Source organism: Bidens hawaiensis, unplaced genomic scaffold (assembly GCF_021521415.1).
Source record: "Bidens hawaiensis isolate Kalapana, Puna unplaced genomic scaffold, B.hawaiensis_p1.1 tig00009577_1, whole genome shotgun sequence".
NCBI classification, from domain to species: Eukaryota; Viridiplantae; Streptophyta; class Magnoliopsida; order Asterales; family Asteraceae; genus Bidens; species Bidens hawaiensis.
In genome coordinates this window covers 622363-640723 of record NW_027491716.1, presented here as the reverse complement: position 1 = coordinate 640723, position 18361 = coordinate 622363, and the positions used below count along the sequence as shown (strand labels likewise).

General features: G+C 33.7%; 2 protein-coding genes and 1 pseudogene across 2 annotated transcripts in view; 2 read left to right on the top strand and 1 right to left on the bottom strand.

The window, feature by feature from the left end:
• The window catches only part of LOC143533045 (putative LRR receptor-like serine/threonine-protein kinase IRK), a 223692-nt gene that overhangs the window by 16428 nt on the left and 188903 nt on the right, over positions 1 to 18361 (top strand). The window lies entirely within an intron of this gene.
• On the top strand, positions 6790 to 8707 carry LOC143533022 (uncharacterized). The gene is made up of 3 exons (XM_077027910.1): positions 6790 to 6898; positions 7055 to 7263; positions 7459 to 8707. Exons 1-3 carry the CDS (start codon positions 6808 to 6810, stop codon positions 8650 to 8652), a joined length of 1494 nt encoding a protein of 497 aa, XP_076884025.1. The 5' UTR covers positions 6790 to 6807; the 3' UTR covers positions 8653 to 8707.
• On the bottom strand, positions 9841 to 13205 carry LOC143532997 (uncharacterized; annotated as a pseudogene).

Sequence of the window (18361 nt, the reverse complement as noted above, 5' to 3'; positions counted from 1 at the left end):
TAAAAAATAATAATAACCAAAAATAATAATAACAACAAACTTTAATGTTTATTTATGTTTTATACATTGTTTTTTAAATATATGTGATTTATGTTTCATCAATAGAGACATCAATGAAGCTTGATTGGTTGACTTATGGGATAATTATTAAAGTTTCTATCTCTGAAATGACCCAGGTTCGAATCCTGACATGCACATTTCATTTTGGATTTTATAAAAAATGGGTTTTACCGGTCCACCTGCCGGGTCAACCGGTCCGGGCCGACCGCCACCCATAAAACCCGGCCGGGTTTTTAGAAACGTCCAAAATACATTGACCCCGCCCGGTATAGGGACCGGATCCCTGTCCGACCGGTCCGACCGGCCAGGCCGGGTTTCAAAACACTGATACTGAGCGTAAGGATGTATGATCATTATTAAATTACGGCAAATTTGAAATAAATAATCATAACCGACAATAATCCAACTTTAAAAATCACTACCAGCGGTCCCAACTTTCAACTATTTTATTTTTTGTCTCAATGGTCCTCTGTTAAAAAATCACTTAACACCGTTATGTTTTTCTCCAAGTTTCAAACCGATGTTTTAGGGCTTTTGATCAGAAGAACGATATGATTCGACCGATATAAAACTTATCTCGAAACTGTTATCCAAGCGACGAAACAATGTTCCAGTTCGGGTGTTTGAGTTTCCAATTAACAAAAATCAAGTCATTTGAATCACTGTTTCAACATAAGTTTTACATCAGTCGAATCGTATCGTTTGTCCGATCAAAAGCCCAAAAACATCGATTTAAAACTTGGGAAAAAAACATAACGGTACTAAGTGTTTTTTTAACGGATGACCATTGAGACAAAAATAGTTGAAGGTTCATACCGCTGGTAGTGATTTTTAAAGTTGGAATTATTATCAGCCAATACACAAAAATTAGGATTATTTATTTCCAATTTGCCTTAAATTATCAATTGATTTGAAAATTTTGATGATGTATACCAATTACAAACTTTTATTATTATCTTTTGAATGTATAAATTAGTTTATGATTATACTATAATTTTATTAGTTCATTCATGATTACACACAACCCTTATATCGTAAGTTCGTAACCAAAACTCTCAATTTGGAATGATGATGTTTTACAATCCTTTAAAAATGTTTATTTTATTTTTTATATTTTGTAACTCTAATATAATGTTCTCTCTCACTTATTTGTAAGGCCCCGATCCCGGAACCCTACTTTAGCGTTGGATTTATTCATAAACATAGTTCTAAAATCAGAGTTCATTAAAACTTTTCGCGGAATCATTAAAACTTCATGCATTACATTACACATCATCGAATATTGTCTTAACAAAAGTACACTTGTCTTAAAAATATCATATTAATTCATGACATTCCTTTCCAATATGCCAGTCTTCTAGTCCCTGCCACGTGCCATCCTCAAGCCAGCTCCTTCAATCTATTTACCTGCGTGCATATTAAAAGTCAGCTACGCTGAGTAAGTTCTAGTTAAGCAGGTAACATATATCTCATTCTCATTCTTACACACACACACACACACACACACACACATATATATCCGAAGACACATATTATATTCGCTCTTACGTACTTACTTCCATACATTCATACTTCTTCTTACTTTGTTATTTCATACGTACATATCGTTCTACGCTTTAAAGAGCCTTTCGTCCTATAACCTTCGCAGATATTATTAGGGCCTGCAACTCTTTCATTATTCGTCTATATTATTAGGGTAGGCAACCCTTTCATTCTTCGCATATATTATTAGGGTATGCAACTCTTTCATTCTTCAACTCTACATATCATACATACCATTCATACACTACACATATCGTACATACCTTTCTTTCATTAGCTATTTCTGTTCTCATATACCTCTTCACACATACGTTTAACTCTTTCTACACTAATTAGGTTTATTTATAAACATTCATACGGCATACACTTACCACTTAAGGTAAGTGTATTAACTAATCGTATTGAGTATGCACACAGCCCCAAAACATAACACATAAATGGGCCTAGAAACTCACCCGGGTCCTGTTTCTCTCGGAGTTAAGTGTGATGCCCATCCTTATCTGTGCACAGCTAACTGTGTAACAAGGCACATGCATTAATTATCCATTTCAACTACTTCTTACATCTAAGTGAATGAAACCCTTAACTAACAGGGACCCCGGGGCAGCGCCCCTGGTAGCGGGGTCTAGGGGCGGCAGCCCCTAGCAGGATACAAGGGGCAGAGCCCCTGGCTGGGGTTGAGCTGCCAGGTCAGCTTGGAAAAAATTTATTTTCATTAACAGTCATTTAACAAAAACGCATCAGAAAATTAATTGGGTCACATTTTAATAACAACTTAAACAATTTCGCATGGGAGGAATTTCGCATAGAATTTCGCTTCGCATAACCTGTTTCGCTTCTCAAGGCTGAGCGAAGCGAAATACCCGTTTCGCTTCTCATGGCAGAGCGAAGCGAAATGCCTGTTTCGCTTCTCATGGCTGAGCGAAGCGAAATGCCTTCTTTTATTCGTTTTTACCATTTAAAAGCCATTTTTCTTCTTGGCTCTTCCTCGGGACCTGATTTAATCCTTTCCAAGGGTTTTGGGTTGTATCAACTCTGTATACTTGCGTTTTATAAGGCACAAACATCGCATTTTTACCATATAACACTCTCGTGGGGTTATAACTTATCAAGTTCATGTTTTTCTTCCATCTTACACCCCGATCTATCCTTCTATCGGTTTGCATGTCAAGACTAACCATAAAAAAAAACTTAACCTTTTAAACCAAAACCTACCTTTTTGCTTCGGGTTTGGTTCGGATCGTAGATCTGGACGTGCTTTTACTATTCGAAGGCACTTGAACTCCAAAATCTTCCTTACTTTTGCTTGGATCCGAATCCGAAATGCTAGAGAAAAAGTGTGTGTTTTCTAGTGTGTGTGTGTTGTGTAAAGAAATGGTGAAAGGATGGGGGATGACCTTATATAGGGATCCATGTGCCCCACCATCCACCTCCATTCCAATCTTATCCAAACACAAACACGCACACAAACTAACGATACACCGATAATAATAAAACTTTCCTTTATTTATTAATTCTCAAAATACGGATGTTACATTATTCCTCGTAATTTTCATGCCAAAATTTTGACTTACATGCAATGCGAATATTCACAGTAATCTTTATAAATGTTCACACGTAAAATGGATATATTTTGAACGAAAATAGTTCAACATTTTCAAAGGTGTTTGTGGAGTATGGAGCGTGAATAAGTCAAATGTCTCTAAGCTACATGAAATCAGTTTGTTAAAATCACAAATTCATTTATAAGGAGACTCAAATAGTCGAATTTATCGTTTTCGCGAGTACACGAGTCTATTACATATTTAAATACAATAATATCTATATATTGAATTATTTGTTTATATAATAACTGTTTATATATGACTATGACAAAATATATTATGTTATAAATAAATATTCACGTGTTATAAAAAATACACATATAATAAATATACTAAATTTATGTTTTTAGCCGATAATAATCTCAACTTAATTTATTCTCACAAGTGGTCTCAAATTTAAAAAAATTGGCTCTCATTGATCCCCCGTTAAAAAAACCTAACGGCGTTAAATTTTTTCCGAATTTCAAACTGATTTTTAGGGTTTTTGATCGGAAGAAGGATACGAGTCGATTGATGTAAAACTTAGCTCGAAACGATACTTCAAACAGCTTAATTTTTGTTAATTTGAATTTCAAACACCCGATTTGAAGCACTAATTAAGCTATTTGAAGTATCATTTCGGACTAAGTTTTACGTTAATCGACTCGTATCCTCTTTACAATCAAAAGCCCTAAAAATCAATTTGAAATTCGGAAAAAACTTAATTACGTTAGTTTTTTTAACTGATGACAATTGAGATCCATCTTTTTTAAATTTGGGACCATTGTTGAGAATAAACTAAATTGTGATTATTATTGACTAATAACAGAAAGTTATGATTATTAAAATCCCATTTTCCTATTGAAAAAGTAAGTTTGCTTTTCCCAAATCGACTATGAAGAGGAGATAAGAAATGTAATAAACTTCAAATACTATCAACATATTTTTAAGTTTTTTTGTTTTAAATTTTGATTAAAATTATAAAATATACTATCAATATATTTCTAAGTTTTTTGGTTTTAAATTTTAATTAAAATAAATAATGGTCACATCAAAACAGATTATCTAACGGAATTTCACAACTAGACATGTTTTTGATGAAGGTGACCTTAACTAAAATACGTATCATCTGTGATAACAGGTATCAAAAAAACCTTGTTCACATGTTCTCTTTAGAAATTCTAATTATCACTTACATCTCAAATTATATTAGTTTAATTCAACACAATAAAGTATTACTTTATTAAAAACCTTCATTATTATTATTTTTTTAATTAATAGAAGAGTATTTAAATTACTTCTCAACTTCCACCAGAAAGTTTTTATTTTAAATTTGAGCTTTAAAGCACAATAATAATAATAATAATAATAATAATAATAATAATATTAGGCTCCGGTTATCCACACACCCTTTGACTTATCCACACACCCTTTCAAGCGGGGTTTCATACGATCGTATAGCTCCTATCCGATCATATGTAGAGTGTGTAGATAACCAAAGTGTGTATGAATAATATACATCAAATTAAAACCAACTTCATATTATAATATACTCAATTTCTAACACAAATTATAATTGAGCTTGAGATCCAAGACCTTCTAAAGTATCGCTTCATTACCGGCCAAGATAAGATGAAAGAAAGGACCATTCAATTGATAATACTCACGATATGTTGGTGTCTATAAAAAACTATAAAACTATAAATGAGACAATATTCGAAAATATAAAAGCCACGATTAATAAACTAAAGGAGAACGTTAAGAGATTTAGCTATTTTTGGGTGAATAATAAAAGAAAACTCATGGCTTTTCATTTCGTAGTTGTTGTATCGGCATACATGTATCAAGGTGTAATGTTGTGTCTAGTCTAGCATCTTACTATTCTAAGATTGTTTAATCTCATCAATAAAATTAGCCGTTCAAAAAAAAAAATTAATTTGGTGATTTATTATATCAATCTCAATCTTTATTTGATGATTTCTAGTCGTTAAAAAATCATAAATATAATTTGTTTTGATTCATGCATTTAAAAAATATTCATATATATATATATATATATTAATCATTAAATCACAGTCACAAAATAGGAAAAATAATAATGATAAATAATAAACACTAATATTTAAATAAATTGTTCCCGCTTTATTGATGTCACTTAGCTGTCTTCAACTAGAATACCTTCATTACCCCTCACTTGTCATCCTTAATCCTCTCAAAATTTAAAAACGAGAGGGCATTTTAGTGACTTCAAATTCGAACGGCCAAAAGGCGGGTCCCTAAAATCCGTATTCTTCTTGATGTTCGGATCCTCTCCATCACACATTTCTACTTGTCTTTATTTTTTATTATAAGTTTGTTTGTAACCATTTATTTGTTAACTTAAACCACCCTATAAGCTTTTGAAACTGCCAGTATTCTTCTCGTGTAAGGTTAGTTAAATACGTGGTTAATTTTGGTTTCTATTTTGTGTGAACGATTGAATGTTAATTATGATTAGTAGTGATATGTGATGGTCCGATTGGCTCTTGTTGTTACTTTGTATACTGAACAGACCTAATCAGGAGTGATTGTTGTGTTATGTTATTTTCATTATCTTATATACCATTAGCTATGCAGTCTTCGGTTTATCCGTCCCTTTGGCGATATATAAGTCAGAATATCGGTACTGATATTCCCAATATCAGTGTTTTAAGTCTTAATTATCAACTTTTGGTGTTCAATGTTACTGTTTTAAGTCTTAATCAATTCTTACTTCCACGATTGTTAGTGTTTTGCAATTTGCAAAAGGTTAATTTGTTAATAGTAGGAGAATATGAAGAATTATTAGTGTTAACTGCTATATATAAGAATTTTACATGATATTAAAATTACCGATATCCCACCGATATCTCATTGGATAACCGATATCTCAGACCGATATTTTTTCGCATTAACTGCTTAGACCATTAGTATCGATTTGATTGAATTTATAGTTACAATTAAATTTATTTGGTTTATCGTGTTCTGTTGTTTTGGATCTAGAGGTTGCATGCTAGTGCTTAATTCAAAAAGCTTAAACCATCACAATTAGTGTTGTTGAACGCGCTAGGTGCAAACGGATTGGTATATTATATGTAATATTTCAAAACTATGTATACTACAAAATTTTACATATAAATTTTTAAATAGTCATTTGGACCAAAATTTGACCATTTTTTTATAGGTTTAACTGGTACCGATTAGGTGAAATTGATCGGTAGTACTCCAATCTCCGATTAATCGTGATATTTGCTGTACTGGAATTGTTGTGTTTTATTTGTTTATTATATGCTTTTAAGTGTTGGTTGATTTTATGCTAGATGATTTATAGGGTGGAAAGAACCATCACTTAAGTATTTAAGTTATGCTGATAAAATTGTTTTAGAAGCTAAAGGTTCTGATTCTGAACCTATCATGAGTGCGGTTACTGATAAATGCTTGGGTACGAATACGATGCAAACACAAGTTCCCAATGTTATTCTCTTGTTGTTTATATGTTCTAGAATGCTTTTGTGAATTGTTGAACTTAAACATCATGCAATCATATAATCTTGTTAATCTTAAAGTATGATACTCATTATTGCAGGGCAGTTAGTCTCGTTATATGGAGGGCGTTCAATCAAAGTCACTGGTGACAGGGGATGACAGTCAGATTAATCCTGCAATTTCTATATACCTTGAAGAAAATGTCCAAGGTGAGGGTTTACTGGTTTAGAAAAAAGTAATAGATTTTGGCATATGGTAATATAAAATAATAATTTCAAAATGAGTATGAAATAAATAAATCAGTAAACTTGGGCATAATACTTCATTCTTTACTCTAATAGAGCTTGAAAATTTTTGAAAACTAGGGTTCGAGCAATGCGCCAAAGAAATCCTTAAGCTGATAGAGCAAGATGGAAATTTTTCTGAAATGACAGCTGAAGTTTATGATGACAATAAGTCTAAATTGTCAACGCACGTAACAGAGTTATTGCGTATGCATGGTGCGTTGGTTAACCAACATGTTCAGTTGATCAAAAAGCAGCATCTTGATGCATCTGATTCAAGCTCTCCCCAAGTTACTCAAATGTTTACACCTGATCAAATGAGTAACACACAAAAATTCATCAAAGAAATCCTTAAGCTGATAGAGCAAGATGGAAATTTTTCTGAAATGACAGCTGAAGTTTATGATGACAATAAGTCTAAATTGTCAACGCACGTAACAGAGTTATTGCGTATGCATGGTGCGTTGGTTAACCAACATGTTCAGTTGATCAAAAAGCAGCATCTTGATGCATCTGATTCAAGCTCTCCCCAAGTTACTCAAATGTTTACACCTGATCAAATGAGTAACACACAAAAATTCAGAACACCTATCGGTTTTGATGTCTTGAACTCGTGTGGTGGCGGTTCTTATGCTTCTAGAAGAGAAGGCTCCGAGTCTTCCTTCTCATTATCATCAGATTCTGATTCGGAATCTTTCATCTCTACCAACAAGCTTCTGATTTCACCGGTCAATGCTGGTGATGATTCATTGAAAGTCAAAGACACCAAGCAAACAGCCGTTTTACTTCAAAAGATTTCCACTTTGGAAGACGAGCTGGTTACCTTGAACACAAAGCTTCAAACTTTATCTCACGAAAACACTAATTTGAAACAAAAGATCCAAGAAAATGAATCAGACATCAAAACTCAAAATTCCCATTTTGAAACAGAGAAAACGAAGGTGGTTGAGTTAGAGAAACAAGTTTCTGACCTTAAACTTGCAATATCTGACTCTAATCTTCAAATTAAAAAAATGGGAGACGAGTTAGATGCATCTAGAAAGAAACTATTAGCAGCAGAAGATGAAATCTCAAAACTGATGAATGAACTTGATTCTGCAAACAAAACTAATCTAGAATTGCAAGAAGAAGTATCCGTATATGTAGCTGATATTTCAGTGCGTGATGATCAAATCACAGAGCTAAACAAAAAGATTGACCAGTCAGTGTATGAAATTTCACTACTCAAAAGCACACATAAGTCTGATATTGAAAGGCTGCAAATGGAGATGATGGAAAAATGTCAGTTGGTTGTTGATTTGAATAAAAACTTGGATGGTTTGATGTTGAAGAAAGATGGACTGACAGCTCAGCTTGATACCCTTCGAGCCGAGAAAAGTTGTCAGGACGATTTAGTCCGAGAACTGGAGACCTGTTTGAGTTCACTACAACTTGAGCATGAGAGGGTACTTTCGTCATTTGACAACGCTCAAAAGGTTATAAATGAACTGAAACTTAAGGTGGCTGAATTGGAAAGTGAGGTGGACATGCAGAGGGAAGTTATGTCGGTTAGAGCAGAAGAGAAAAGGGAAGCAATAAGGCAGTTATCTTTCTCACTGGAACATTACATGTCGGGATACAAGCAACTTCGTCATGCGTTTGTTGTTGGAAACCGAAGGCGTCCTGTTTTTACTTTTTAAAGTTACATAAGGTGGTAGCTAGTTGCTTCTACTTTTTTATGATTTTTCAAGCAATAATTTTTACTTACTGAAGAAACTATTTGTGACCTTGAAGAAACTATTTGTGAATGTGGTATGTCAGCTATCTTTATTATTTTATGCAATATATTTGTTATCTTAAGTGAAGAAACTATATACGGGTATCTCTTTTTGAATTAAAGACAACAAACTCTTCTGGTTTAGAAAATATGTGATCCAAATTTCCATTGGTTCTATGTTGGCTGTATTTACTAATATTGTTAGTTATTTGATATATATATTTAAAACGAACGGCTTTAGTTTGAACCTGTTTTGGTCAGAAGTTGTTTTGACCCATGAAGTTGAAATTTTTTGAAACGACTCAACCCAGTATCACTTGTTAGTCCTGTTACACCTACCTGCCTATTTTGTAAGGTTTAACAAAAACTGAAGACGGGAAACAAACTGAAACATGAAGAGCAACTTTTTGGTCAAATTATGGTGTAAAAACTGCATTAGTGCATTCACACAGTAGTCGGATTAACAGCTGCGCTTGTTATGCTCATTTACAACATTAACATCTACGCTATTACAACTTGACCTATTACTAACCTAACATTTTAGAAAGAGTGACATGAAATATACAAGTGAAGGGTTATAAAACTCAACCCTTTAATGATATAACTATCAGGCCCGGACCAAGGTTCTAAAATCAGGGCTTTACATGGGTGTGAACCCTGGAACGGGACGACGGTAGAACCTTTGTGCTGGGTTAGGAACAAACCTGGAATTGGTCAAACTTTCTGCCTAGGTCAAGACATGCTCAAAATGTTTGGGGGTTAATTTTGGTTTATTTTTATAATCTCCAATGGCTGGTAAAAGTGAACTAAAAAGGAAAGGGTGTGTTCTCAAATGCTCAAACATTAGAATTCTTTTATCAATAAGTCAGTTATTTGTAAGTTTAACTTTAAATATTTTGTAATCATATTTGTTATGTTACTAATTAATAAATAAAAGAAAAATTGGATAAAACATTGTCACTTATATCTTGTTAAACAATGAAGAGTTACATAATGTTCATGTCCACCAAAACCTCTTCATCTGTCAGATTTTATGACAACCATCAATGACACCAAGTCGCAGAACATAAACAAGCTGGATTTTGACAAATATAGGAAACGAACCGAGTTGTTACAAGGGTATTCTGCCATCTTTTCTGTCTATACTTGACAGCTTCTGAACGACTGTTCGCAAACAAGAATCTTGTCCGATGTTTGGTATAAGGTCTAACACCATTGAAAAAGTGGAAGCATCAGGGAAGAAACCTTGGCTAATCATTTCTTCAAGAAAAATTGCAGCCTCTTGACACTCGTTTTTCTTACACAGCTCTTGAACAATGACTTTGTACATGACGCTATCCGGCAAAGAACCATTATCTACCATTTTTCTAAGCAATTCTTTACCTTTACCCAACAATCCTTCCTGGCAATATACACGTATCATCACGGTATAGGTCTTAACATTCGGTCTCAATCCTTTTAATATAAGTTCATCAAACAGATCCATAGCCAACTTAGGTTTCCCACATTTTCTACAACCATCAATCAATATTGTATACAACCGTATATCTTTTAGTAGTTCTTCGCTTCCCAATGAATGAAAGTGAGCTAATGCATCAGAATACTGACAGTTATCACACATTCCATGCAACAAGATACGGTAGGTGCACATATCGGGTGGATCTGGCCCTTTGCTTGCATCTTGTTGAAGAGTTCTCTAGCTGCTGCAGGATGCCCTGACTCAAACAAACCTTGTAACATGGTATTGTAAGTAACAACATCAGGAATCAAACCCTTGTTTTGGATTTCTTGAAAAAGATACCTAGCCTTATCAATTTCCTTCTTCTTACAGTATCCATTTATCATGCTGCTATATGTGATGATGTTGGGCACAATATCCCTCTCCATCATACCATCAAGAACTTTCTCTGCTTCATCTATTTCACCACGTATGCAGTATCCATCGATTAGTGCATTGTAAGTGATTACATCTGGATGCAGTCCTTTTCGTACCATTGCTTGTACAGCAAGCTCTGCATCTTTTATGGATCCTTGCTTGCAAAAGGAATCTACCAAGATATTCAAGGTAACGACTGATGGATATACTACTTCATTGTCCATATCCATCAACATTTTTGCAGCTTCCGTCTCTCGACCAAAGTTACACAGACCCTGAATCAAAGAGTTGTAGGTGATAACATCTGCACGAACGCCCTTTTCAGCCATTTCAGCAAATAATTGCAATGCATTATCACCCCATTCGATCTTTGCAGAGACTATCAATGATTATACTGTAACGACGTACAGAGGGTTTACAAGAGCCTGCTTCCATGAACCTGAGCAGTTCAAGGGCCTTGGTGGTGTTAGTTGCTTTGGTACTAACTGATTATTAGTAGTAACTTATTGTTGGTAATTTCGGGACTCATAAGTTGGTGAACTTGAGGACCAATGTTGACAAGTGAGTTATAGTTGGTTATGTTTTCTAATTGTATTGTAATTACAAATAGGTAATGTTTTGGCTCGCATGTTAGGATTAGTCTATATAAACCAAGTATAGTTAGACATTTAAGAACGCATGAGATGCAACCGAGTTTGGGTTCATAAAGAGAAACACGAGTTATGTGTAATAGGGTTTTTGAGTTATATTTCCTCCATAATATACTAAGGGCGCGTTCGTTTCACATAATGGAATGAAATTGGAATTGGAATTTGCATATGATTTGGAATTTGAAAGAATTGGATTATGAATCTGAATATTCCAATAGGAATTGGAATTTGAAGGAGTTGAAATCCAATTCCATTCTTGATGTGTTCGTTTGACAAATGAATTGGAATCAAGATTCTTATTATTATTATTATTATTATTTTTTATTTTTTTTAACGAGGATAACGACGGAAACATTTTATTTTTTCAGATTTTTTGTTTTTTAGTTATATTTGGGTTATGATTTTTTTTAATTATTTTTTTTGAAATTTTTAGAGGTTTTCTATTAAGATAAAAATCCCTCAAAAAAATATTCAAAATTAATAATAAAAAATTTATAACTCAAAATATAAATCAAAAACAAAAAAAAGTAAAAAACAAAAATGTTTTATTCGTTGTTCTCATTAAAAAAAAAACTCGAGAAAAGATTCCAACGAATTCACTTGAAATTAGGGGTGAGCACGGTTCGGTTATTAGGTGAAACCCAAACCGAAGCCATCGGTTATTTTATAATACCAACGAATTGGTTTTCGATTATTCGGTTATTCGGTTTTCGGTTATTTTCGGTTTCGGTTTCGGTTATTTTCGGTTTTTTATTGTATGTAGACAATGCAAAAAAAAAAAATCACAAAAATAGAGTACCACATATATATTATATTGAATTCTAAATACAAAAATAGGCATGTGTTACGTGAAACCAAACAAATACAAAGTTTCTTGAGTAGTAGAATTTAAAATCAAATAAATAAACAAAGTTCTTATTAAAAAAACACTAAAAGTTTGGTTTGAATCTTCATTCATTATCTTAGTCATCTTCAAAGTGTTTAGACTCAATCGTCATCATCTTCATAATCTTCATCACCGTCAATGGTAGATTCTTTTGGTGTTTTGTTTTCGTCCATAACATCTACAAAAAAACGCATATAATTGTATTAATATTTAAGTAAATATTGAAAAGTCAAAACACGTCATAAATAAATATTATTACCAATTTCTATGTTCTCCAACTTTTCAACCAAAGTCTCTAATTGTTGACCATACACATTAGAATCTTGCAAATCTGTTGGTTAATACCGTGTTGGGTTAATCGATTCGGTTTTTAGGTTTTTTTAAAATGGATTGTAACACCCCAACCCGGAATAGGGCTGACGTGTCACAATATACGGAGGCATACAAAGACAGAAGATACAATTCCACTACTTAGCAATCTTCATAAGCATCCTAATGTTTATTTTACTCTCTCCATCCCGCCCAAAGTAACCTGTGAACCTGTTGAGGGGAAAATTTACGAAATGAGCCGAATGCCCAGTACGGAATAATAGGCTTGAGTATTAAAACGTTCTCGGTGAAAATAGTAAGTTCAAAAATAGTTTATGAGGGTGATAGCAAAACAGTTTTCAGTAATAAGAAAACAATTTTGTTAAACAATATACGATTTATAAAACGGTTTGCGTAAACGGTAAACCGAAACACTTTCAGATAAGTCAACACAATGACTTTTATAGTAATAACTAATTCAGATAGTAACAGATAATTCATATCATACGGATGTACCCTTGAGCCAAATAGTAACAGAACAGAGGTGACGATATAGAGGGGCCATTCCTGTATACAAATCACATGGAATGGGGTCGGTTGGCACACCTACATCCATTCCCAGAAACAGAAACAGAAACTGAGCTAGGATCGATCCATACGCCTCCTAGTAGCTTTGTACCACACATGTACCTAGGGACGCCATGACTAATCTCTCCGTCACGAAGGAGCACATGTTGTCGGTGCCACCACAACATGCTCGTGGGACACTCCACGAGAAGCGAAACACTCAGGGTAACAGAGCATAAAAAATATATATATTTTGAAGCATTTAAAAATTCGGTATCGGAACATGCGGTAATGAGTAAAATAACTTTAAATCTACCACATGCTTATTTTTATTAAAACGTGACGAACAATTAACATATTACTGACCAAAGTATAACATATCGTTGAACTAAGCGTAATATGAAACTCGCACATCTTGGTCAACGGTACTTTGATAATATAGCCAAGTGCTTATATATAGGAAGTGCCGCAACATATCCACCACACTCGGACATGTTATCAAAGTTCCGTTTTTCCATGATGTTCGAAATTCATATTACTCTCCTGGAACATAATGGTTTCAAAGGTCTTGTTGCAGTGAAAAACAAAACAATCGTGAAAACAGGAAACGAAAGGATAGTCAAAGAGTTCCAGGTTTAGTCATTAGGGTTTATCACTATCAGAACAGATAACAAAGGAGAGGGGTAAGGATTCCGTACCTTGCGTGCTGATTAGTTATCTTACACAGATAAGAAATATACTTGATTTTCTTTTAATCAACCTACATCGTATTCATGTAGTTCATAAGATCGTGTACGGTTTGTATCTTTTCTTTTATCGAAAGGTTAAAGTCGAATGTTATCTTATGAAGGTTTTTATAAGATTTTTGTGATTATAATATTATTTATGCTTTAACAACAACTCGTTTATTAATATGATTTAAGTGTTCTAACGGCGTGATTATGAAGTTTAAACGTTCGAAATACTTGAACTATTGTTTATAAGATATAATTATAATTATTGCATTGACGAAACGATTTTTAAAAAAATTAAAGTTTATGTTACGATTAGTAAAGGATTTTTAATAACTACTTACGAAACGGAAAACTTGGTTTTTAAGTTTAAAATGGTGAGATATGTTTTATAGTTAATTTATTTAATTTTTATTTAATTTAAAAAGGTTTTTATAAATTTATTTTGATTTTTAAAAGATTAATTAATTATTAAAAATAATATCAAAAACATGTGTTTGGCCCGGGTTTCGAACCCACGACCTTGGGCGACTACATGTGTTTAGCACACACACACCAGCCCAGCTGTTAAAGGAATGAAAACCATTTATTATATACAGATACTAACCAACCTAAATTGATCAAGAACCCTAATCCATCAATCCCTCAATCCGTTCATTGTTAATTCAATTAATGTTAGGGCTTTTAATAAGTACATCAATACGAACTCAACCATATAAATTATTACCTCAAACGAAGCCGAAAAGAATGAGAACGAGGATGGCCGGAATTGCGACCGGATTATTCTTGGCTTCGAATTATACGAACTATATTGTGTTAATTGATGTTTGGGATGAGTTTAGTTGATGTTTAAGATGTTATTTATAGGCGCAATTGGAGCGTTAGAGGATTAGTTCGATTTAACTACTCTCCGGATTTTTCCGGCATACTTTACGTGTTGGATTAGGTGATATGAAGTTTTTAAAATGAATCAGTTGGTTAGTTATTGATGTTAATGGCCGACATAACGTGTTGCATTAGTTTTCCGGTGCCGGATCCTCTTGGCCGGAAAACCGAAGGGGGAAGAAGAGGGGGTAGGGGCTGGGTATATTTTTTTAATATTATAATTTAAATAATTTTACACTATTAACCCCTCAAGTTTTACGGTTATTACATGGATAACCGAACCTAAACCGAAAAATCGGTTTCTCAAAAAACTAAAAAATTAACCGTCGGTTAATACTTCGGTTCGGTCTTTTCGATTTCGATTCGGTTAATTCGGTTTTCTGCTCACCCCTACTTGAAATCCTCCACATTTTGGAAGGATTTATAATCCCTTTATTTAAAATTTGAAGGAATTGAATTCCAATTCCAATTTCAATTTCAATTCCTTGACAACCAAACACACCAAAATGGAATTGAAATTCCAATTCTAACGAAACGAGCACGCCATGTCATGGGATTTTAATTCCAATTCCTTTGACTTTCCACGAATTCTGTGAAACGAACGCGCTCTAAGAGTTATTCAATAATCGTTTGTGTGTGTTTTACGTTTTGGTGAGTCATATCAATTCGTTCTTCAGTTACCACTAATCATTAGTGTGTTACGGTTGATTCGAGATAACAACCATATAGAGAAAAACAGCTTCTGGCCAAATTTTCTGTTATATTCGAATATAACATTACAGTATTTAAATAAAAAGAAAACAACTTGGGTGAAGAATAGTGCTTCAATATCGTAGGCATGAAAATGGGAAAATGGAAGTGCTTTTATTTCTAAACGCATTCAACATCGGTCTGCAATGCAACAAGCAACCATGCACGTCGGGGCCTTGCGGGTCCGGTCACGCCCATGGGTTAGGTACGTATCAACGTATTACTCGTTAGTGGGAAATAAGTTAGCGGTGGTGAGGATACTACTAAGTAGTAGTAACTAAGTGCAATACTAATTGCGAACAACAGTAATTATCAAGCAGTCACTTAGCAATTGTAACTTAGGGGAGTAGTAACTGACATAATCTTTCATGAAGAACTGTAACGTTTCAACCAAATTGATTTGACGAATAAACAATCCCTATATAAAGTAATTCTTTTGGTTTGTTTTAACAAGTTGACAGTTTTGTTCTCATAGAGAATACATTCTTGGCTTTACATAAACTTTTTGTCTTATCTGATTATTGGTTTCTTTACCCATAAGGCCATAAGTGAGAAGAATTTATTTTTTTCTTATTTAGCAATGTTAAACGACAATTTATACATGTATTACAAGAAATTAAGTAAAATTTTTTTATAAAATAATACATAGCAAATATAGATTGAAAAATAAACTTTAATTAGGTTCTCTGTCGGATCACTTTTGTCATCCCATGTTGTCTAATTGTTAGGTTCATCATATGTTTCTCATGAGACTTTCACAAAAGACAGATCATTGGCTTTAGTCTCACACAATTAATCAAATATGATATTAATATTTAAAATATATTTATGTGTTATTACTTTTAGCTTTTCTATTGGTGGGATATACGGAGTACGATGATAATGAATGTCTTAAAAATGTTAATATTATTTCTAATAATTAATATTACTTATTATTATTGCTATTATTCCACTAATGAAAGCTCATACTAGTTTTCCACAACAAATTCGGTTTTATCTTCTGGTTACACATGGGCGTTTTACCGCGGCGACACAGAGGTGAATTTACTAGTTACAAAAAAATTTAGAGCACATAAAAAAATAAACTTAAAACTAAATTTAGGGGAAAAATGAAACTAAAATTTCGTTTGAGACCTCGATATATATAGAGACAATATTATGAGAAAACTAAAGACTTTCCATATGTATAGTTTATACTGCTTTATTTCACTCCCTTTTAAGCCAACTCTTACAAAAGACTCATCATTGACGTCAAATCTCACACCAAAAGATCAAAATATGATATTATTCATTAAAATATATTTCATGTATTATTACTTAGCATGTCATTCATTCTCAAACAAAGACTAAGACTATATTTTCAATGGTTAGAACAAGTGTGAAAAAAAAAACAAAAAAAACCTCACAAACAAGTTCGCCAAGCATTTGCTGTTGGACACAAAAGGCATGCTGTAACACCCCAATTTAGGGCCTAAAAGTGTGATCATCAGTTGGTACCTGTTTTGTAAATATATCAGAGTAGCGGGTTTGTTTAGCGGAAGACATTAAATATTAAAATATTAATTTACATTATCAAAATTACTCGGAAATTAAACACCCGAGTTTCAGTTTTATAAAATCATAACATTAATTATACAAGGATTTATATTTATCAAAAACGAGCCATCTGCAGCGATCTTCTAATAACTCCCATCCTTGTATATCATCTATAGTCATCTAGTTACCTGCATAGGTGGGAAAAACACGTCAGCTATATGCTGGTGAAACGTTGACTCGATAAAACATTTATAACAGTCGTTAAATATAAACATAGTTTTCTGTTTCACAAACTCAGCAGGAACGCCTGTCCATTCCCGGGATTTGTACCACTGCCCTACACACACAATTCAAAGGTTCCCTGAGTATATAGCCCCTGTTCAGAGACAATCTTCCCCTAGGCTATATAACCCTGTTGGAGAACTGGTTATGACTGACTTGGTTTTGTCTGCCAATTATCAGTTATGTTTGGATCCAGACACATGTGTATTTGGTCTGAGTTGCTTTTTATTATCTATTTTGTATTATAACGATTTTAGAGATTATATCTCATGCAAACATTTATCAGACTCTTTGTAACAAACAACCAGTCTATTACAAGAGTAAAAAATCAGTTCAGACGGTAAAAAGGTTAACGTGTTCACCTCGTATATCAATAGTAAATATCAACCTTCTTGACTTCAGTGTGCTATCAACCTATATTCATAATAGGTATGCATAAGTACCTAGTTGGTATAATTCAGCAGACTTTAAGTCTGTTACAGTTTCAGCAGACACGGGGTCTTATCAGCAGACTTGAAGTCTGATTCAGTTCAGCAGACTCGAGGTCTGATCAGCAGACTTAATGTCTTATTCAGTTCAGCAGACTCGAGGTCTGATCAGCAGACTTAATGTCAGATTCAGTTCAGCAGACTCGAGGTCTGACCTAACCTTAGTATAGTTATAGTCGTTTTATGAAAATACTTTGAATTTACATATGACGTTTGGGATAGCACGCTTTGGCCTAATAAAGGATATCACGTTGGCAAACTTCTCCAGGTAAGCAAACGGGTCCCGCGGTTGATTGAGATTTGTACGAATTGCTTTCCTTAGGCAAGAAGAGTCTACTAATGATACCCCCCTTCCAGTTACTACATGCCCGTCAAAATAATAGTTTTGATAACATTACTTCACATGGAAGCAACGTCTTTGCTTTATAAAACATTACTTGAAAAATAATTACAGTTTAACGACTATAACCATAACTAGGTATTAATAACTATATATAACTGGCTTGCTTATCCCTAATCCTACCTTATCCGGCTAGGCGAGAACGAAAGATAAGAAATTCAGCAGCAGTTCAACTCGTATCTTGATTACGAGATCAACAGTTTGTTAAACAGCGTAACGACACCCCGATTCTTCACGAAAACAGCCCTCGGCACCCTAGAACACCCTTGGCA